This window comes from Mixophyes fleayi, chromosome 4, assembly GCF_038048845.1.
Source record: "Mixophyes fleayi isolate aMixFle1 chromosome 4, aMixFle1.hap1, whole genome shotgun sequence".
Taxonomy (NCBI): domain Eukaryota; kingdom Metazoa; phylum Chordata; class Amphibia; order Anura; family Limnodynastidae; genus Mixophyes; species Mixophyes fleayi.
The window spans coordinates 80627254-80650870 of NC_134405.1; the positions used below are offsets into that span (position 1 = coordinate 80627254).

Here is a 23617-nt window from a genome sequence, read left to right on the forward strand (position 1 = left end):
AATTGTTAAGATATTTTTTGTTTCATTTCACAATATGTCCACCTTCACTGTGCGTGGTAGTTACAAGTCTAATTTAAATATAGGGCATTATCTGCTTTCAGTGTCACAATAAAATGTCACGCTAACATTTCTGTACGGAAGCTGAGACACAATGGATCTGTGCACAGTAAGACAGTCAGCTAGGCCTCTTTGTATCTTGCTCCTATCACTCGGGTAGTCTGGCTATTTAGGCAATAGACAATCATTGACACTATTGGTTAATTACTGTTACGAAATTTGTTATTTTCAGAACAGGGAAAAGCAACAGCAATTAAGACTGAGAATGGAGTCAAAACAATGAGGCTTTCTGTGCAACACGTTATCCCCATAAAATAGCTATTACCTATTTAATGTGGGCACCATAGTATTACCTGTCCCCTCTCTGAGTGATGCAATAGTCATGTTCCCTAGGTTATTTTTAGGCCAACAGAGGTCGGGTTTTTAGGGGAAGGCTGCTAGTGCTCGGCCTTAGCCTGCTGGGTTGAATCAGACTGGACAGACCCCAACCAGTTACTGCTTAATGGTTTCATCCCCTCAAGCTCTCTTTTCAATTGACTCTTATGGTGCCCTTATTTAGCCTTAGTTGGGAGTTACCACTCAGCTAGTCTGCAGTCCCAAACAATGCAACTTGCCAGGGTCTGCTACTGTCCTAATACCTTTGTAGGGTGGGCCTGAATCAAGGAGGACCTGGGCCGTAGAACCAGGGTGGGTCCTGTTTTCCATACATCATCTCAGTGGGCCATTTCTGGGAGACTCCTGCTTAGTTTCGTGTTCCTCTGCTTGGTAATATCTGTTTGTCTCAAGCTCATAATGGAAACAAACTTTTATAGAACTAAACAACAAATTAATGTAGCAAAAGGTGACCATATATGTACATACTCAGATCAGGCAAGGTTCTTTGTAATATATTTATTATAGTCAAAGAGAATACATCTGAAGATTTCAGAGGTATAGGTTAGAAGGACTGAAGGCTTCTCTTGGTAAGGAACCAGGTGGTAGAATTAGCCTCCCCACCATCACCTTGGAGTGTATGCTGTAAGGAGCGCAAGGTGCTTACACACACTCTATATATAGGATATTAATGAGGTGGAGAAGATGCTGAACGATCACATCACATTCAAATATAAAATAAATATGAAAAGTCAGGGTGGGTGAAGAGGCACAGGCAGGAGGCAGAACCACTGCTGGATACACATCCCCTCTCTACCGGAGCAACATGAATGACCGCTCATTAAATGCTTTTTATTTCCCCTGTCCACTGCTCAACTCTAATGCTGTATGTGCCTGGAATAATGAAGACTCCACTGCAATTAATTACTTTACATTGACAGTTATAACAGTTCACGTTTATGCTTTTTTTTTTTTTTTTTTTTTTTTACATCCTATCCTTGAATTAAGCAAAAATACAGACATCGAGTGGTTTGTACCAATAGAGATTAACTGCAACAAACAGGTCAGTGCTTCAGCAGAGAGGAGGTGACGTCTCCAGAATCAATGCCCTACAAAAAGCAAATTCTTGAAAGGTGACACGTCCTGGGTTATGGCTTTGGATGCTAGCGCCAATGCGGACAACTAGCTGCATGGAACACGCATGGCTCAGATCGACAGATGGCACAGGTTACAAGCTGCCAGTCTGGTAAGTATTCATAGTGTGATGGGCAGTCTCATGTGCAACCAGTGTAAGCCGTTTTAACCAGGAATGTGGAGAAAAATATTTTCTAGAGAAAAATAGCAGGATAATTGTTACAAAAACTATACTGTATCTTTGTGGCTATATGACTTAAACAGAAATACTACCTTAAAATATGTAATGCAATCCCTGGCTGAGATTGGTTCCACATGGGACTGACCCACTGAATCCTTTGTTGGTAAAATAAAAGTTTATTCGCCTCCTAAAACACAGACTGGGGTTTCTCCTGAAAGCATCACAGGTACCACAAAGCATCATGGGGTAAAAGCGGGTGAAGCCCACGAGAGACACTAGGATACATCTATCCCTGACCCATGCCCTGCGGACCCTTCTGTGAATGAAGGGGTAACAAGAATGAAAATAAACCATTTCTTTTTGGCACGTTCAGCAGGGTGGCAGGTTCAGGATATGTCGGTGATGGCTCCTCTGCCTGGACCAGCTTCTCTCGTTTGGCTCACACGCCTGCGGCATGAGTTGGGGTGCTTGGTTGTTTTAGGCCCATAGTGGAACAGAGCCATCCAGCAAAGTCCACCTCTTCCAACTCTGCTGTCTTAATGAAACTGTGAACCTGAGAGAGTGGAAAGAGGCATAAAAATAATGAAACCTAATGTCATGAAGAAGAAGTTGGAAAGTGAGAATGTATAGTATCGGCTCTGCAACAGGTTATGCAGGAAACCATTGGTCTGTAGTTAGAGGCTGTACAGAGCACTTCATATATAATAATCAGAATGTGGTCAAAGGAAATCTATGCTGCCCCAGTCTTATAGTACAATACCTGCCTTGAACTGAACATAGTCTACTAGCCAGCTATGTATTATATGGGAGGGAGAGGTACACAGTGAACCCATGTTTTGTTGTGTATTCTCTTCCCTATGCTTTAAACATAGGATAATGTCTTGGAATTAATGTTCCTGGTGTATTGATATTGAATCGCTTTGTTTCTACGTGAGCAGCCAATAGGTCTCACTTGGCGATAGTGCTTGCTCCATTCACCGAATAAGGCTGGAACTGTGCTCTCTTGACTGTAGATAACACTATTAAATGGATTAGTAATAATGTAGCTAGGCATAGCATTGAGCACAGTGAAAAGTCACTACATTAATCACTATGCCCTACTAAAATCTTTCTATACATGAAATACATTACACACAATTCTGATGATCATGTGCTCTTCAATAGATTTGAACCTTATTTCACTTAAACCTTTTTTTTTTTTATTGATTTACTTTTCGTGTCATGCCGTTTAAGTACTCATCTTCAGTAATTTTGCCCATTGCTTTATAACCTGCTAGAACATTTACTACCACCAATGCAGAGATTCGGACTGAGAAAAAAAAATTGTTTTTATATTTTTTCCTGTGGAGAGTGGTGTATTTTACTAATATATCAAAGCTCAATGTACTGGATCTAGCACTTGCACAAATGCCACATTGTATTACCTGCAGGGGCATTATGTAACTAACATGATTACCAAGCAGAGCACAGGACTGTAAAAGGACAGAGTCCCTACCTGGGGTAGCAACGGGTATTCAGCTAACCAAACAGTTCCTTGGGAGAATTGCATCTTTTTAAACAACTACAATGTGTGGGTGTCTTCAATCCCTGAATACGCACTGTGAGTGGGAAACAAAGGGGTACTGTGAAAATCAGGACTCACAGCCCTGTCTAAAGAGGACATGACTGACTGCAATACAATTATCTTATGGCTGGGATCACAATCTTTAGTGTGTACAGTAGCCTGCACTATAGAGAGCTTGGTTAGAGACCTACTGGATGACAGAAAGACACGTACCTTTGAGAAGCCCCAAGTTTGAATCGGTCGCTGCTGCAAGTGCTTGTGTTTGGAACCCCCTTACTGTACATTAACTACATGCAAACGCCCATTCTCCTACCCGTTCTGCCCCTAAAAATCGTAGTCTGTATTAAGGGTCATTTGTACTCAAAGATGAATTGGACGTGGCCACGTTCTCTGGCCTATGGTTAGTTTCTGGGCATGCATAATGCGATTCTACACAAAATACGGCACGTATCAGGATTTACGTTCCTTGTGAGTAAGGCCCACTATGTGAGCAGGTACATTCCCAATGTGCTGGGCACAATGAAGCACAACATGTTTAGTGTCCCTATAAAGTTACATTGCACCTCTGCATTTCAGAAACCAGAATCATGACAGGAAGGTTATTACCATAAGCTGTTTGAGATCCGCTCTCTCTGCGGGATTCTTCACCAAGCTGTTTAACAAACAAAAAAAAACAATGATTCATAAATGCACATGAATGATCAACACTTTCTTTTAAATTTTATTATTTATTAATGTCCCCCACTTGTTCAGATCATATACATACAGTATTATTAATTTGTCCGCTTTATGGTAGGAAAACAGAAATTTAAAAACAATTTAAACTTGTCCGGACCCTAAGGATGGTGGTAATTCTACACTATGCTTCTTCCAGCTAAGACAAACTGCAGTCCCATGACAGTGCTTCTGCAATTATTGTTGTCAGAGGGGAATCATCCTTCAGTGCAAGGGGCAGAGCATTGCCCCTTAACTCCAATGTATTTAGAGTTGTATTTTGTAAAAGCACAGCTAGGGTATTACACCACTGTAACCTATTATGATTTTGTAACAAGTTAAAAAAAAGGAATTCTGTCTGCCTGTTGTAATGAACGGGGGAGGGGAAGAGACCAGATTACGATCTTTTCAAACTTGTTTTAAGTTCAGCAGATATCTTCTGCTCATTCCTACATATGTGTCCTTTAATTATACTTGCAGCTCTAAAGTGTTAGGAGTGTGTGGAGTTTGTATGTTCTCCTCGTGTTTGCGTGGTTTTCCTCCGGGATACGGTTTCCTCCCACACTCCAAAAACATACTAGTAGGTTAATTGGCTGCTAACAAATTGACCCTAGTCTGTGTCTGTCTGTGTGTGTGTTAGGGAATTTAGACTGTAAGCCCCAATGGGGCAGGGACTGATGTGAGCGAGTTCTCTGTACAGTGCTGCGTAATTAGTGGCGCTATATAAATAAATGGTAATAATAAAACAAAGATCTTGCCCTAAGGCAGTGATTGGCAACATTGAGAAGCTGGAGGGACTGCACAGAGGAAGGAGGGAGAGCGCAGTACAGAGGTACAGTACAAAACGCAGGACCTCCCTGCACTGTGCAGAGGAGGTCATGTGATGGAGAAGATTGCTGCCCCATTCTCATCAGACCAGAAACAGCCTGTTGCCCACCGCTGCCCTAAGGGGTTAAGGGCTAGTATTCGTTGTTGGGCATGCAATGCTGATTTTAAGCAGCAGGTGGCACTTATGTAAAATTGCATTATGCATGTGTGCCTCCTGTATAGCAACTATAGCAGGCTGCATACAGTTCTTGATGTAAAATGTACGTACATCAGAAGTTGCACATGCATATTCAGTTTTTCATGTGTCCTGTGTAATAAAAGAAAGTTATTAAAAATGGTCATCGTGCCCCACCCCAAATAGCTCACCAGTCCTTGGGTGTCTTGTCGCATCTATGGGGGCTGGAGTAAGTAACAAGACTGAGACCCCTGTATGGCTATCTCAGTATTCCATGTGTAGTCCCACTAACAACACACACTAATCTGCACCAATAGTCAACAAAATACTCAACATTCCATCCCTTAGCTAATATTTGTACATGAATCGTTAAGAGCACTGTTCTGCCAGTTTATCAGATTCCTTCATCGCTGTAACTGAACTATATTAGCTATTATTAGATATAGTAATATGGAGCGACCATCTGAATGCTAGAAATAATTCACATGCAGAAGTAAAACAACACAGGGCATGCTGCCAGCTCCTGCACTTGTCAGTATGAGCGCCAAGTGGCATAACCCACCATTTATTCACAAAGTCCTGAAATTCTGCTCCAAACACTCTGCTAGGTAACTTGGGAGGAGGCTGTAAAAATATAAGAAGCACACAATTATGTAGCAATAAAGTATGGTCAACAAACACCATCAGTTTATAGAACAAGAGTTGAAAGAAGAAATGATAGTAAAATAGGTGCATAAATGAGACTGAATATATGAAATATGGGCATGCTGTAGGTTGGGCATAGGGGAGGGGGATACAAATCCATTAAGTTTAACATTATATGAAGGTTGTGTCTGTCCAGAGCAGGGGTGGGCAAACCTGTCCTCAAGGGCCATATCCAGTTCATGTTTTTAGGATTTCTGTCTGTAGAAACAGGTGGGATAATTACTGACCCAGCCAAATAGATTAACTCAGCTGTACATGATTAAAGAAATCCTAAAAACATGAACTGGATATGGCCCTTGAGGACAGGTTTGCCCACCCCTGGTCCAGAGGGAGCAGCTAGGGTCATAGGAGACATCAGCAGATCTGTTCATTTACCTCATTCACAATATAATCCAGCAACTCAAAAATGGCCATGGGAGGTCGGTTGTCTGGACCATAGGCTGAAATAATAAAACATAGAGAAGAAACGGTTTGTAAGAAAAATTACAAGTCCCTTCCACATTTGCAAGATCCCAGTCAAAGCTCTATTATTATATTAAATAAATATTACCGGCATTACTGCCACCATTAATCAATATACTATAGTACAAACAATCACTTTTAATTAACTGACGAAGGGGAAATGTACTATACAAAGTAAAACACTTGTATTTAGGAGGCATAGTTTTCAGCTAGCAACACCTCCAGTTAATCTCTAGCCCATTATGTACTGTCTGGCATGAGATCTGCTATCTCTGCTATGCTGATCACACAAAGGCTGCTCCTGCAGAGAGACAGGATCAGTGTCCAACTTGGGCATTGAGGTGAATGATCAAACTGGATGAAATGCATAGCTGGATCTCTCCCAGCTTTACCAAAGCCGGCTAATCAGAAGCCGATCGCACACACGGGTTGTTATCGGTCATCTTCAGACAACATTTACCAACATGTCCAGAAATAATCCGATTGATTGTGATTGTATCATGCGGCTTATTCCCCATCACGTGGGCAGTGCACAGTATAATGGACATCAGGTTGGTGCTGGTTATCAGAGAGGAGCTTTGCACAGGTTACTGGGCTCCATGCTGTCAAAGCCCCCATGTTGAAATGTCTGTAGATGGGACCCAGAGTTAAACTCTGCCCAGGGCCTCATCTTGTCTAAAGCTTGCGCTGTACCCAACATAAATCAGTCTAATAAATATAAACAACAACATTGGAATGAAGGAATCTAAAAATAAATAAAATAATCAATAAATAAAATCATCTTACATTTCCTACACGTTGGGTCCCACAGGCACTTACACTATAAGTGCACCCAAAACCCTGGAGGTCAGACACACATTAAGTTTTCAAATGGCCGCCTAACCATGGGGTGCTTGAAGTATGAAATAAAGTTTTAATTCTTCATATCTAAATGGTCATGGGTGCTCAATGACCCTCTAAGGTGACACTCACAACTAATGGGTCGTCCTGGTGGCCTGGGACGAGGAGACAACTCAGACGATGCAGGGTCACCTTCCACAGAACAGCCAAAGATCAGCTCCAGCTCCTTGGCATCGGGAGGGGGAATCGGATACCGGCCAATAGCCATTTCTACCAGCGAGAGTCCCATGCTCCAGATATCAGACTGCACGGAATAGTGCGTGCCCTGTAGCCGTTCTGGCTGAGATAGGAGAAAAAGAGTCTGATGTTCAGATTGTAATCCGGTCACAGAAACAAACTACTGGATAATAAGCCATATTAGGTGCTGCTATTAACATCATAGTTGCCTACTCTCCCGAAATGTCCGGGAGACTCCCGAATTTCTGGGAGTCCTCCCGGACTACGGGGAAGCAGAGCAACTTCCCGGCTCCTGGCCCGTACGGTTAGTTGACTGGTGGGGGCGGGTCTTAGTTACGCTGTACACGCGTCATTGCGGCCCCGCCCACCACTATAATAGGCCAAACTGACTGTGATACATTAAGGGGTGGGGCCATGTGGCATGTCCCGCTTTGCCACGCCCACAAAAATCACGAGATCTCCCCTACCGGAAGGGAGATCTCAAAAGTTGGCATGTATGTTAACATTCCTTAATATAGGTCTTAAACTATCACAATTTTGTTCCCTCCATATGCTTCACACAAGGCTCCAGAAGATGTCACCACTATACAAATAATAACTGGTATATATTTCCGATATTGCATGCTGAACCTCACACCAACACAGCGTTAATCCCTTTTCTGCAGTAAAAGAGATCGTCTCTAGGAGACACAAAGCAAATGGCATCTTCTCCCCCAGAATGTATCGGAGAGCTGTTATTACACACACACAAACAGCCACAGTGTGGGAGGACATACTAACACTCCATCTGCTGCGTGACACACAACGTGAGCAAATGTGATCTAGTGTGCAGAAAGAATACATCTTGTACGCCACATGGCAATTTGAGAAAAAATGACATAATGCACGGATAAAACACAAGGCATTTATACTCTGTATGTAATGCAATTACTTTGCACATACACACACACACACACACACACACACACACACACAGTTACAAAGAGGAGAATCGGTACAAACACACGGCTAGAATGGTAATCCCTTACATGCCAATGAGCAATAGGACACTCACAGACATGTAGGATCGTGTCCCCACAAAGGAATTGGCCATGGAGTCAATGAGCTGTCCGCTGACTCCAAAGTCGCATAGTTTGATTTCACCTCTGGAGTTCACAAGAATATTAGATGGCTTCACATCTGCAACAAAGTGGAAAAAAACAAAACAAAAACAACAATTACGGAGAATAAAAGAGCGGTAATATAACTGCTGTGGTGTCCTATCGAATGTTTTCCATGGCTGCATTGCTGAGTGGTGAAGGCAGCTTTCAGGTGCAGTAAATTTAGATACGTCCCTGTAAACCCTGTATTTAGAGTGTTCTCTCGTCTAACAATATGTCTCAGTTACTAGGAGACAGATGATCTAACCGATTCCCCCATGGGAGCAATTAAAACACTTGTGGATACTCCACTTTCAGCTTCTCTGGCTTTATATAGTGATACAATGAAAGGAGGCACAAAGTACACAGTCATCAAAGTAGATTATTCTTATTACATACACTGGACCTAGTGCAAATAATAAGCAAAACTACAATTGTTTCGTGTTTTGCCACATTCACTTTCTCACTGGCACAGTCTGCATGACGGTAAATACAATGTTCACAACGTACTCTAATTTGTCACAGCAGCTTTGTTATAAAGTGTGTAGGAGTATTTCTCCATTGCCATCATAAACAACAAAACACAGGCCACAGCAGTCATGTAAAAGACACTTATGCAAGACAAAAAAGTTAAAATGACAAAGCACGGCATTCAGGAAAGACTTGGGACAGACAGGGAATGTGGTGAACTGTTTTAGTTGACACTTCAGTTAGGGCAGCACGGTGGCTCAGTGCTTAGCACTTTTGCCTTACAGCACTGGGGTCATCAGTTTAATTCCCGACCATGGCCTTATCTGTGAGGAGTTTGTATGTTCTCCCTGTGTTTCCTCCGGGTGCTCCAGTTTCCTCCCACACTCCAAAAACATACTGGTAGGTTAATTGGCTGCTAACAAAATTGACCCTAGTCTCTCTCTGTCTGTGGGTTAGGGAATTTAGACTGTAAGCACCAATGGAGCAGGCACTGATGTGAGCGAGTTCTCTGTACAGCGCTGCCTAATTAGTGGCGCTATATAACTAAATGGTAATAATAATAATAATAAAAAAAATATTAATAATAATAATTTCAGGTTTTAAGTATTTCTAAATTCAATAGTGGCTACTTGCTCTTTAATCCATTCACTTCCAAAGACTTTCCAGCAATCTCAAAACCTTATGCTCCAAACCATTTTCTTACCTCTGTGCATGATTTTATGTTTCTCCCGCAGGTAAGTCAGACCTTTTATCACCTAATTAAAATTAAAAAAAAGCATGCAACAAAACATCAATATCAACTTGGTGACAATTTCACACGTCACACACTACACCTTTCTTTAATTGTACCAGTGTGGCTTCACGTTTCATATTTAAAACAATGACTAAAAGCACAACTTAAAAAAAAATGAGTGCCTAACATCTTGATGCTGCGTATTTCAACTTATTGGACAAACACCTCAAACCTGAAATAGAACATCTACCTGAAATTGTCTCTGGAACACTCAGATAGAAACCGTTGCTGCCATTTGACAATCAGGGCAGGCCAATTTGTCTTCATGGTTGCAAAAGTTACAAAGGAAAGTAATTTACTCAGAGCATGTCAAATGGCAGTAACAGGGTGTCTGAATTTTTAACATGTGATTTTAGGCAAACATCCTATTTCAGGGATCAGGAGATAGTCCAGTATACTGTAGTATCCAGCATAAGTAGTACCCAATGGCAATGCCATTTTTGTTTGAAGTTACCCTTTAAATAAATACCAATAGATGTTCTTGTATAGGTTCATGGCCACATACACCATATGCATAACTTATATGGGCACAGACAAATGCTCACAGTATTGGTCAATACTCACTGCAATGCTGACTTTCCCCAAAATTTTCTCAGGGATTTTTCCAGCTTTCTTCAACACCTGATCAAGTGACCCGCCATCCTGATGGAACACAAACAAGACGTCACTATTACCTAGCAATACAGAATGGCGCCCTCCGATGGACACAACCTCTTTGCAGGTCACTACCCTTTTCCAACTACATCTGCATCTCGTATCTAAGATACAAACAAAAATAAATACAAATTTCTATAGTTAATCAGTGCACACTATTTTTATGCACCGCTATCAACATAGATTTTTTTTTCGCCCATGGGTTTCCGTCCTGTCAATATGGCTTTCCATGCCACAAATAAAGTGACTTCTCCAAGGGGATAATGAACAAATACTAGGATGTGAACAGCATTCTCTCTGTAAATCTTAAGGGGAATTTCCTCGCACTATTATTCCGCCTATTCCACCACCCAATCCCAACCTTCACTGTCTTCTCTTACCATATGCTCCATGCAGATACTGATTTCTCCGTCACTGTAGAAAGCCCCATAGAAGCCCACAATGTATGGGGAGTTACACTCATGCAGAACCTGCAGCTCTCTTATAATCTGGTTCCGGATCGCTGGCTTAATCTCCAGATGAATCAACTGTGGAAGAAATATCTTGAGTTAGAGATAAGGTACTAAACGACCATGGGTGTGATAGAACTGTGACAGATTCTGGGTCACAATCTCTACTTTGTCTGTAACTCTGGATAACCCTGGCTAACTGAACAGGGACACGGGAAGGGGGCTTGGGGAAACGTGTGGCTCAGACACTCAGACATCTGCTTTGACTTTCAATTAAATACGATCTTAACTATCGCACTGAACATTTATAACCTATCTTATGGGGAACAGTTATAATCGCTCAAATTTAGATAAAACCCCAGAACTGCTAATACAATATTCTAATAAGAGGCTTAGCTTATCAAAATTGAAAACAATATTAACATGTATATTTAGACAATAGTTCTATCAACAAATTGGTGGTAGGGGCATATTATCATCAAAGGATAGAGAATGTTTACCTAGCACAAGTAAGGGGCCCATAGAACAGGAGCAACCATTCATATTCAGCCTTCACCTTTAAAAGTAAGACGGGGCAACTGTCTTCCTGCACCCCCTTCTCTGTGTATTACCCTCTAGCACTGCCTCCAATAGAATGTGTGCGGCTCTTTAGCCCATCAGACCTCAGATTCATAGAAGTGATTTATAAATCAACGACCCACCTTTCTGGCCATGATTAAACTGGAGGGTTTGTGCGACACCTTAAAGACCACTCCACCATTGCCAGCACCAAGCTCCGAAACTTTCTCAAAGTCATCGTCCTTCAACTCTCCAACTTTCTGCTTCTGAGTGAGGAAAGCTTCCAGGCGTTTCCTCTGCTGCTCGTCTAGTTCCAACTCCTCCAACTTCTTCTGAAGGGCCTCAAGGTTTGTCCTGAGTGAATGGAACCATATGAGACAATCAGAGGGAAATCCGTAAACACATATTTGGCTTCAGTCATTGTTGACAACCCCAAGACGTGATTATCCACAAATACCAGAAGAAGAAAAAGCGGCCATTATAACTGAGTTACTTAATGTTAATAGGTTGAGATATAACAGGTGTGACCAAGTTGAACATCTCTAACATGATTTGTGACACTCAACTTGGGTATAAAAGTTAGTGATTGGCGCAGGACAGTCAGTTATCTGCTGACTACAAGCGTGTCATATATTTTATTTTTTTCACTGTTTATTTCTGTGACTAGGTTTGCAATATATATATATATATATATATATATATATATATATATATATATATATATATATATATATATATATATATATATATATATATATATATATATATATATATATATATATATATATATATATTTAGCTGAAGTGCACCAGGATTTAAAAGTTGATAAGTTATCAATGAGTTGGATGTAACAGTCAAGCTTTTAAAAATAATTAGCAGAACTTCCAACACACCCACGAGGTGGCTGCCCAGTGTTGTTTTTGTTTTTATATTAAATGTCATTCAAATCCATCCAGTGGAAGGCCCAGAACAGGCTCCCTGTGTCAAAGTTCTACCCAGCGTACACCAACGGGATATTCCGACCGGGACCTCAGCCCCCTAGTATGTCATCTGGGATCCAATGTTACCAGTCAGTGAAGTTTTTTTTACCAAATCCAACCAGTGGAAGGCACAGAACAGGCTCCCCAGGTCAAAGTTCTGCCAAGCGTACGTACACCAACAGGCGGTCCAACCGGGATGCTAACTACCCAAAAACCTGTCCAGGATCCAACTGGACCACCTCACCTTGGTTTCATCCCAATTGGATCAAGGGTGTCCAAATGCATAACCTGATGGACAAACAGGCCAATGATTTTTATATATAAGATAAGCAAATGTATATTAATGCGATAGACGGAGCGAGATGTTCTTTATGGGTTTTTGATATCATACAATTACACCGTGATGTGTACAGATTGATGTGACAACGCATGATACAAAGGGAATGCAGGGTTAGTATGACAACTATGTCATGAAGCGTGTGGTTATAATAAAGAAAGAATTGCACGCCTGTGGGTCCTCTGTCAATCAGTAATACAAATACATGGTGTGCACAAAGTTACGTCTGCTGGTGAATCAGATGGATTAAATAAAAATGCACCTCTACTAGCATTCCAATTTACATCAAGTAAGTGTATTTCTCCCGCATTCATCAAGGAACGTGTTCCCTGCATGAGCGAACGTGCTTATGCCCAATGTATGTGCGCTCTTTTTTAAACACATACATTCCATTATCATCATCATCATTTATTTATATAGCGCCACTAATTTCGCAGCGCTGTACAGAGAACTCATTCACATCAGTCCCTGCCCCATTGGAGCTTACAGTCTAAATTCCCTAACACACACAGACATAGACAGACAGACAGAGAGAGAGAGACTAGGGTCAATTTTAATAGCAGCCAATTAACCTACCAGTATGTTTTTGGAGTGTGGGAGGAAATCGGAGCACCCGGAGGAAACCCACGCAAACACAGGGAGAACATACAAACTCCACACAGACAAGGCCATGGTCGGGAATCGAACTCATGACCCCAGCGCTGCAAGGCAGAAGTGCTAACCACTAGGCCACTGTGCTTCCATTTGTTTTGATTTTTCTTTTTTAAGACTTTATTTATTCAAAGTTCAGCGGGTAACAGCAAATAATGACGTTGTGGATAACAGAAAGCATATGAACACTCCAAAGACAGAGTAAAGCGAGTAAATAACATTGAAGGGGTACAAAGGTAAAATTAAACGTCTATCTAAAAGACTGGTAGGTATAGGTGCAGAACCAATTTTACCACAAGGAAAGAGAGAAAGGAAGAAAAATTTGGGCAGTACTGTCAGATAAGGAGGCGGTGTGGCAGACAAAGGGACAGGAAACCGAAATAAAAAAGAAAGGGAAAGGAGGGGGTAAAGGATAGGAACCAGGTGAAACAGTACCAAAAAGTAAAAAATACGTTAAGAAGGGGATTTGTATATGAAAAGAGGAGGCCCATGACACCTATACTTTGTAGAACGATTTAGATGTGTTATGAATAATCCTGGTCATTTATTCCACTTTATATGTGCACCAGATTCTACCAATGATTGTCTGAAGCGTTGGAGCAAGGGGTTGTATCTATAGCAACCAATCAGAATCTAGCTGTAAATATGATGATAGTGAGAATCTGATTGGTTGCTATAAGCAACATCTCCACGTTTTCAAACCCGCAGTTTAGTAAATATACCCCCATAATTTCTGCTGCCCGATATCAAATAGCTACTGATTGGATACAACCCCATGTATCTAAACATTTTCACTTGGTGGACAGTAGCAGACAGGATCCCAAGAGGGAGGAGGAAGAACCTGGAGGAGAAGGAGATATCAATTTGCAGTAACTGGGATGCAAAGTTACGAAGTTACATCCAGAAACGTGCTAGCTTGGGGTACTGCCACCATATATGGAGGAAGGAGCCATCAATCACACAGCCCCTCCAACAAGGACTGGAGAAGTCAGGAAAAGTGTTATGCAGTTTCTCTCATTGACGTATCGAACACCAGTCATTTCCAAGATTTAAAGGATGATGAGATACAACTAGGTGGAAAAGAGTGGGATGATCAGACTAGGAGCCAATATAAATTTTGTGTTTGTTCGGTCCCAGAGGGATAACGAGTGAGCTATAACGGGGGACGGGTAGCAGAGTGTGGACTGTTAGGCCGAGGGAGCCACAGGAGAGAGGAAATGAAGGGAACATCCAAGTTCTCTGTTTCAATCGAAATCCAGACTCTTGAAGAGTCAGGAGTGTTTCACAAAACACACTGGGCAAGTTGTATCACTAAATAATATAATATATAATGTTGGGAACATTGGGAACTCCTAGGCCACCACCATGTGCTGATCTCTGTAGGACAAGAAGTTTAACTCTGGGGCGTTTCCTATCCCAATATAAGTTGTGAAGTGTACTGTTGTAAAAATGTAAATACATAGAGAGTGATACATATAGGTAAGGCTTAAAAAAGATAAAGAAATCTGGGTAAGATATTCATTTTAATAGAGTTTATATGCCCTATCCAGGAGATGAGGAGTTGATTCCAGATTCCAGGGTCAGATTTGATCTGGGAAAGCAATTTAGGGTAATGAGCTTGGAAGAGCTGGCTGTATTGCTTAATAAGGTAGATGCCTAAATATTTAAACTTCTTTTGATGCCATTTAAATGGGAATTGTGGGGTGAGAGCTGTTCTAATGTTGTCTGTGAGGTTAGAAAACAAACCAAAACAATACATTTCTGCTTTTTGAGAATTGATTTTATATCCTGAAACACAGCCCTAAGTATTAATGTCTGTAAGAAGCGGGGGCAAGAAGACAGAAGGGTCCGACAGGGTCAGGAGGACATCATCCGCTTGTAAGGAAATTCTATGTTCGGACTTCTGTACTTTAATAAATTGAATGGCGTTTTTAGAGCAGATCTGGCCAATGGTTCAATTAAAACGGCAAAGATTAAAGGTGAGAGGGGAAAACCCTGGTGTACCATTGAAAATTAGAAAAGGGTAACAAACTACTCCATTGGCCAGTAACGTTGCTCTAGGTGTTGATATAAAACGAATAAACAGTCTAAACCTTTACCTGTAAAGCCCAGAGTGCAAAAGGTCAACAACCCGCCTGGTAATGTCTAAGGCCTGATAAAACCCAAGCATATATTTTAAGGTCTACATTCAGCAATGATATTGTTCTAAAGTCGGAGCAGGAAATAGGATCCCTATCCAGTTTGGGTATGACAACGATAGTTGGCAAAGTCGTTGCAGCTTTAAAGGAAGCAACTGTCACAATTTTACTAAAAATAATACATCAAGGGGGAGACGAGTACATTAGTTAGTTTTTTGTAACACTGGGGGGTAAGACCGTCAGGGCCCATGGCAGAGGACGAATTACGCGTTTGATTGCCGATATTGTCTCTTCCTGCATAATGTCAGCTTTTAAAAGGACGCAGTCAGCGTTTGAAAGGAGTGGTAAAGTGGGTGAGAATAAAAACCAACTTGATCTTGTCATTGAGAGAGTCAGCAAAAGACGGAACATTAGGGAGATTGTACAATTCATTATAACAGTCGTGAAAATCTTGAGCAATCTGCATCAGGTCATATATTGGCTGGTTACCGAGTGCTATTTCTATTTCAGTGATTAGTCCACAAGCTTTTTTTCTGGCATAATTTGTTGGCAAGTATCAAGTCGGCCTTATCATAAAATTTTTGCTGTACATTCTTAAGAGTGTTCGCTGCTCGGCGAGCAAGAATTGCATTTAGTTGACCTTTAAATGTGGTAATCTCTGCCAAGACAGCCGAAGAGGGGTATAGTTTGTGTTGGGAGAGCAAGGAGGTTAGCCAAGTCTCAAGGGAGAGAATCTCCTGAGAAGTCAATTTTTTAGCAGCAAGGCCTTACTTATTAGCCTACCCAGGGGTTCCCAAACTTCTGCAGTTCGCGGCACCCTTAGAGTCTCCATAATTTTTCAAGGCACCCCTCCAAAATAATTACTGAGCAGTCCCGTTTTATAAGTAGTTGGGTCAAAAAAACGTAATAAGTATTTAGGTCAGGACAGAAATACTTATTTAGTTGTATGCAAAAATAATACATATGGAAAAGAATATTTTTATATATTTTTTTTTCAATTATATTTCTGTCAAAGAATAATTTACAACTAACTCACACTCTGCCCCCTCCTTCATCTCCGCACACTCTGCCCCCTCCTTCATCCCTGGGGTGAGGAAGAGAATAAAAAAAACAAAAAAAAAAACAACAACTTACCATTCCGGCGACGCCCGGGACACAGCATCTGAATATCGAGCGTGATGTTATCACGTCCAACATTCCAGTGACAAGCGGCAGGAGAGAGGAGGATGCTGGGTCCCCAGGAAGTCTATGGTGTGCACAGAATAATTCTTGAAAATGGGAACATTATCTCTGCTCTGATAAGTTGCTGGAACATTTAATAATATTTTTAGAAGCCAAATTTTAGTTAAGTTTAGTGGTCAGCTAAATTATTTAACATTAGATACTTTTTTGCGCTTTGTCAGTATGTTGTAAATGATAGATCATCTGTGACAACAGAAAGGAGTTGTCAAGACGCCATTGATGAGATCGTGGGGCCAGTTTAATCAGATCAAAAATTATATAAATCCCTGCGTGGTCTGTCCATATAAAGGGGGAAAATATTATCAATACGAGAACAACTGCGATGTGGAGCCGAGTAGTTTTTAAAGTCTTTAGCATCAGTATTTTTAAGGCGCCAGGCATCATGTAAAGCTAGGCTATGTAGGCATATCAAAGGGATTGTAAGTCCCTTGAACGGTCCGACGAGTGGAGTCACAGGATCTAGCTAGTCGATTTGCTTTTCTTGATGAATCGGGTCCTATGAACCTGATTCATTAAGGAAAGTTAAGCAAAAATAAGTAAGTCAAAACCATGTTGCATTGGAGGGGAGGTAAATTTAAAATGTGATGGCAGATTTATATTTGGGGTTGGGCATCTAGATCAACTTTAAATTTCAGTATAAAAATAAGCCATCAAGTATTTGTGAGCTACTTGAAAAAACAGCCAGTATTTTCCTCATGTGCAAAATAATAAACTAATTTGCACCCCTTACACTGCAATATGGTTTGTCCAGAAAACTTACTCAATTTTTGCTTAACTTTCCTTAATGAATCAGGCCCTATATGCTTAAACTTCTCGGCTCTTGCACCTGTACACCCTTTGCTTAATTTAATGAATACAGCAAGCCAGTGAGGAATATCAGGAGGCAAACAGTAATACGCAGCACACATCACAGGACTAGCCCGTGCTTGGATAATTCACCTTGGGAATTCTGGGTAATACCTGGAGGACAGAGGCTGCAGTTCATGTGGTTCAGCTGGGCTGCCAGAATGTAAATAAGATTATGCTGCAGAAATTTGATGTGTAATTTGCATGGAATGGTTACATAAACATGTATTGTATTATAAGAAAAGAAGAGAACAAATGAAGTGTAAATCACTGGAGATGATATGAATGGATGTACATTCGAGGTCCCACTGGGATTTCTTTTTTTATCCAGGAGATCCTAGAATAAATAATAAAAGACACACTTTCTTAAATCATGGTGTATCTGGTCTACCTTGGACACCTGATGGATGGTCCACTAGTTAGGCATTATACCCAAGAATGGTGAGCTCACTGTCATATGCCAAATGTCTATTTCACCTCTTGACTAGAATGACCCGGCATATATTGTAAACTACTGTTGTGTTATGGGAACTTAGACACACGGAATCCAGGATTCAACTCAAAATAGCCAATGATAGGTGTCGCCCAAATCTTTAGGATCCAAAACAAAAATTGATTTCTGGTACTCGATTAAGAAGAACATAGGGTTATCCTTGGTACTTATAATTCATTTATTATTTAGACACCTCCTGCTTAAATATAATATGCTAAACTGCATTTGGTTTGGTAACTTTGGAACAGTATTCATAAAAAAAAACTAAAATATGGATTTTACCTACATATTTTTAAATGTCACACGTTATCTTCCATATTGGATCTATTTTTTTATTTATTTATTTTTTCAAGTTTAGTGAACATGTCCAAACAGCAGTATGAAGAGCAGATTCATCATAAAGTAGTCCAGTGAAGCTACACCCAGGTGGTTGGGAATCCATACTGCAAAGGACTGACGGCATACTGCATACTAAAATTGTACCTAGGGAGCATGGTGAATCAATGCATCCCTCATGGGCGAGATACATAGGAATGATAGCTCTTCAACTATTCACTAACCATTAATCTGACATATCTCACATGCGCTGAGACTGTCTGTGCTGTCACCCACAAGCGTGTTATGGATCTTTTATATTTTTTGGGACTGTAACAGAATCTTAAAAATGTTTAACTGCACTTTATTAGCAGTCACGCAAAGGTTCAGAATTATTTGTTCTTCGTCAAACCTGTGTACACCAGAGTTCAATGGTAGTGTTCAATTACCAAATCTTAGACTAGATTCCCACTGTTCACTAATAATGATAACTTAGTGCTCAAGCATGAAAGCGGGTATGGTCCTCATTAGTGCCTACCACTGCCCGCCCCCATTATCAGGGGCAGGTGCTTGGTACACATTAGATATCATGTTTGACATGTGATTTTGTGGCGTTGTCATAACATCAGTAGGTAACTACCTATGAAACTTCACTTGCGCCTGCCCTGTGCAGCCAAAACCATTATTATTTACATATAAAGCCCCAACATACCATGCAGCGCTGTACATCATCAGAATATAATACAACTACAGCATACAGTGACATGAAACAAGAGGTAAAGATGACGCTGCCCAAATGATCTTACAAGGAGAGGTATGGGGAAAGGTAGTGGAATAACAATTGTAGCTGTGTGGAAGGTATGTGTAATACTACAAGCAGCAGCATTATCAGCCACCAATAATAAAGCAGACATTGGCGACTGGCATTTCTGTGCAGCTACCAGTGGTGTGGTTACAGCTACAGTGAGGAGAGACAGTGGAAGGTGGAGACTTGAAAGTTGAAATTGTCATTCTAGAAATGCTAAGACAGTCAGCTGCTGGAAACCATTTATCTTAACTGAACCTTCTTCCTTTACTGGTTCTGGAGAAGGCTTTTGCATTTGTGCTGCCTGAACACGCTTTTGTTTATCTGCCTGCTCAGAGCAGCTGTCTGTCTGTAGCTGTTTTTATTTGGCATCATTAATGTAGCAAACGTAGAGCTACCGGTGCCTGCCCTGTGTAACCCTATTGCAGTAAATGTAGAGCTACCGGTGCCTGCCCTGTAAAACCCTATTGTAGTAAATGAAGTGGTACCGGAGCCTGTCTTGTGTAACCCTATTGCAGTAAATGAAGTGGTACCGGTGCCTGCCCTGTGTAACCCTATTGCAGTAAATGAAGTGGTACCGGTGCCTGCCCTGTGTAACCCTATTGTAGTAAATGAAGTGGTACGGGTGTCTGGCCTGTGTAACCCTATTGTAGTAAATGAAGTGGTACCGGAGCCTGCCTTGTGTAACCCTATTGCAGTAAATGAAGTGGTACGGGTGTCTGGCCTGTGTAACCCTATTGCAGTAAATGTAGTGGTACCGGAGCCTGCCTTGTGTAACCCTATTGCAGTAAATGAAGTGGTACGGATGTCTGGCCTGTGTAACCCTATTGTAGTAAATGTAGTGGTACGGGTGTCTGGCCTGTGTAACCCTATTGTAGTAAATGTAGTGGTACGGGTGTCTGGCCTGTGTAACCCTATTGTAGTAAATGTAGTGGTACGGGTGTCTGGCCTGTGTAACCCTATTGTAGTAAATGTAGTGGTACGGGTGTCTGGCCTGTGTAACCCTATTGTAGTAAATGTAGTGGTACGGGTGTCTGGCCTGTGTAACCCTATTGTAGTAAATGTAGTGGTACGGGTGTCTGGCCTGTGTAACCCTATTGTAGTAAATGTAGTGGTACGGGTGTCTGGCCTGTGTAACCCTATTGTAGTAAATGTAGTGGTACGGGTGTCTGGCCTGTGTAACCCTATTGTAGTAAATGTAGTGGTACGGGTGTCTGGCCTGTGTAACCCTATTGTAGTAAATGTAGTGGTACGGGTGTCTGGCCTGTGTAACCCTATTGTAGTAAATGTAGTGGTACGGGTGTCTGGCCTGTGTAACCCTATTGTAGTAAATGTAGTGGTACCGGAGCCTGCCTTGTACAACCTTAATGTAAAACAGACCTTCCAATGCCTGCCCAAGGCAACACTAATGTATAATTGAACTAGTGCCTGATCTGTGTTACCTCGAATGTATATTGCTACACATTACTGATGTGGATCTGAAAGGCAGTTTAAGAAATGTCATGGGGAACAGTTCTGTGCATAAGCTTGTTCAGTATTTCCTGTGCGGCTCTACTGATTAACTCTTTCAATGAACCAATCATCTCATAGTAAACAATCACATTGTACATAGCAGCTGTTCTGCACTACTCTAATGTTCCTCCTACATCTGAATTTGTGTTCAAAGTGGGTACAGCGTGGGTAGTTTCATCTTGTCAACACATACACACACTTAAGACTAGTAACCCTTTATAAGCTATCTAAAATGCAAGGACTGAGAGAGTAGCATTCTAACTATTTAATTTCTGTTACATAATGTCTATCTGAACGCTGAGATTTTGTTAAATGTAATTACATATATGCTATTGTAGATACTTAAAAAAATTCTAATTTTTATGTAGACAGTGTTAATGTGTTCTGTAGGTGGAAAGATGTTTTGAGAGTAGTATTCATAAGGATTCAGCTCAATTGAAAATGTTCAGTTGCTAAGCAACTAGAAATAACAAGCACGTCCTTACACCATAGCCCCCTACTCAACTCCCCCTCCCCCTTTCATGGTTAGAAACATACCTCTAATTCCTCTTATATAAAAGCTGCCATTTCTTCAGAACACCTCCTGCGATACAAGTAGCTGATGCATTGCACAAGTTACTAGGCTCAGTCACCAAACCCTTTCTAAAAAAAATAATACTAATAAAATCCCCAAAATGAAAACACTTATTTTAACGCTCTGCAAGAGCCACTAATTTATACATGTAACAATGATTGTGATATGGACCTTCATAGAAATATGGTATGAGTCAAATAAACAACTTCTGCATGATCTTTGATGGTAAACCTTATAATGGCAGAATTTTTGTGTAAGCTACTGATATGCCATTGTAAAAACAGCAGGACAGGTGCTCAAAGGAAGACACGCCCTACAGAGACGTCTCCATAATAGTCATAATTAAATGTCTTTTAATTAGATGGTAGATGAACCTTGTAAGCCTGTCCTCTCAGCTATTCAATGTCCTGAGGGACACAGCACAGGTGCTAGGAATGGAAACAGATTATATATCTAGTCTAGAACTCTGAAGAGTTCTATGGAAGAACCATCTCCGACGACAATACAACAATGCAATGAAACATAGTCCAGATCAGTAGCTTTATGAACCTCCTTGATTATAGCATAGCTGAACACGGAAACTGTATTGCACTCAGACGGTGCAGTGTTGGCACAGTATGCCCGGAGGGTGCATTACATGGGTTGGGCAGTAAAGGAGGAAGGAATAAGCTAACAACAACTTGCTGCTGAATCCTTCAACAGCCACTGTGTGTTTACACATTGTAAACACAGCCATTGCCATCAAGGTGTGCACTTAAGGGACCACATATATAACTTGACCTGGTAACTACACGGTTCGGCTGAAAGGACACATATTGCAAGGCTCTTGCTGTAACTAGGCAGACTACCACTATCCCTGTACCTTCAACCCCCTTCCAGACTCATTTCTGTCTAGAGACGTGTCCCAGCATGATGGGCAAAATTCATTGCATGGTTCTAAACAAATTTTAAAAAAAGAACTGAGCCTGAGTTTCTGGGATATTTGACCTGGTCATGTGTGATTAACTGAAGCTCCTTGCACCATTGGCCATGAAAGAGGGTCCCAGCTCAGCATGTCTGAACACTTACAGACCTGTAGCGGAGACTGCCGGATTAGAGAACCTGCACTCTGCACATTCCTGTCATGTCCCAGAGATTGCTCACTCCACACCTTCCAGGCCAGACACACCCAGTCAAGAGGGAGCGTCCGTTATATCCACTACTTCCCGACACTGCAAAGCACTGGACCAATTCATCCTTTTATAGAACCTCAAGGGCTTTATAGAGGTTACAGGGTTATTTTTTTCTATCCAATGTCCTACTGAACACAGCCATCAAGTTGTCATGATCATAACTGTTTATTCATTACAGTATTCTGTTACTGACCTTAACATTTTATTTTCAAAACAGCACTCAACAGAATTAGGTTACAACATTAGCAAATTGATTTACCCTCATGGGCACACAGTGCTGTGTCATAGTATTACAGCTCAAGCAATAGTATAGATGCAAATGCCTTGTTTAGATTAGGTAAAATAGAAGGACTATATTGTTAAATGCAGCAGTAAAATACTGATAGTCTTATTGACACACTGGATTAGAGACAGAACACAGTACAAGGAACAACACCATCATACAATTCTTTGCAATGATTATATATATATATATATATATATATATATATATATATATATACATATATATGGTAATTATGTGGAAGTTCACAATGACAATTTGTTTCCATAATCTGGAAAACCCCTGACCTTTGATCTGCAGATTGTGAGTTTAGTACAGTATATTGGTATGACTGAGTAAGAAGTGAGCTGGTACTGTCCTGCAGCAAGATATAGCCCTGACAGTATCTGCAGAGTAGGAATATGATTCAGAGACACGGAGACATCTGATCAGTCACAATCTGTGCAGCAAGTGTCTCTTTCACCCACCAAGTGGCATCCACTGGCACTTACTGATCCTGTCATGTCCAGTTTTGGACATGACAGGAAATGCAACAGGACAATTACTTGCTGGCTTGTTAGATGGTAATATATGCAGTCTACAGTAGGGCAACAAGAGGTTTCTATAATTAATTACATTTAAATTGCCATCTTACTCCCTCCTCCGTGACATCGGATCCCAGGCTTCATCACACCCTTTTGGTCACTTACTCTGCAGTTGGTGTCCCGTTCACAGCAGTCCCATCAGGGGTGGGGTTCAGCTGGATGGGCATGGGCTTCTTCTTGGGCATGGTTGCTGTGAGTAAGGCTCCTTAGCTTGGCAGTACGGTGTGTTGGAGTCCCAGTCCCCAGCGGCTGATGGAATGAGTGTCCCTGTCCCCAGGCTGTCACTCTGTCTCCCTCTGCATCCGGGGGCGGAGAGACTTGTTACATTGTTTCCCTGCTATCAGCAGCCAAT

The 23617-nt window shown here is 41.2% G+C and overlaps 1 protein-coding gene across 1 annotated transcript; it reads right to left on the reverse strand.

Moving 5' to 3' along the window:
- Window positions 1-933: 933 nt before the first annotated feature.
- Window positions 934-23617, reverse strand: MAP2K1 (mitogen-activated protein kinase kinase 1). Its single transcript, XM_075207587.1, has 11 exons — window positions 23371-23617; window positions 11477-11687; window positions 10707-10853; window positions 10237-10314; window positions 9583-9634; window positions 8324-8448; window positions 7165-7372; window positions 6106-6170; window positions 5588-5649; window positions 3915-3960; window positions 934-2297 (listed from the first exon to the last, which is right to left on the reverse strand). Exons 1-11 carry the CDS (start codon window positions 23448-23450, stop codon window positions 2184-2186), a joined length of 1188 nt encoding a protein of 395 aa, XP_075063688.1. The 5' UTR covers window positions 23451-23617; the 3' UTR covers window positions 934-2183.

Excerpts from the sequence above, each read along its gene's own strand:
- MAP2K1 (XM_075207587.1), bottom strand. The coding sequence starts at position 23,450 with ATGCCCAAGAAGAAGCCCATGCCCATCCAGCTGAACCCCACCCCTGAT. Across the intron at positions 10,854-11,476 it reads GTTTAATCATGGCCAGAAAG|TTGATTCATCTGGAGATTAA; the intron begins GTGGGTCGTTGA and ends TTTCTTCCACAG. Across the intron at positions 2,298-3,914 it reads CGGATCTCAAACAGCTTATG|GTTCACAGTTTCATTAAGAC; the intron begins GTAATAACCTTC and ends CCACTCTCTCAG.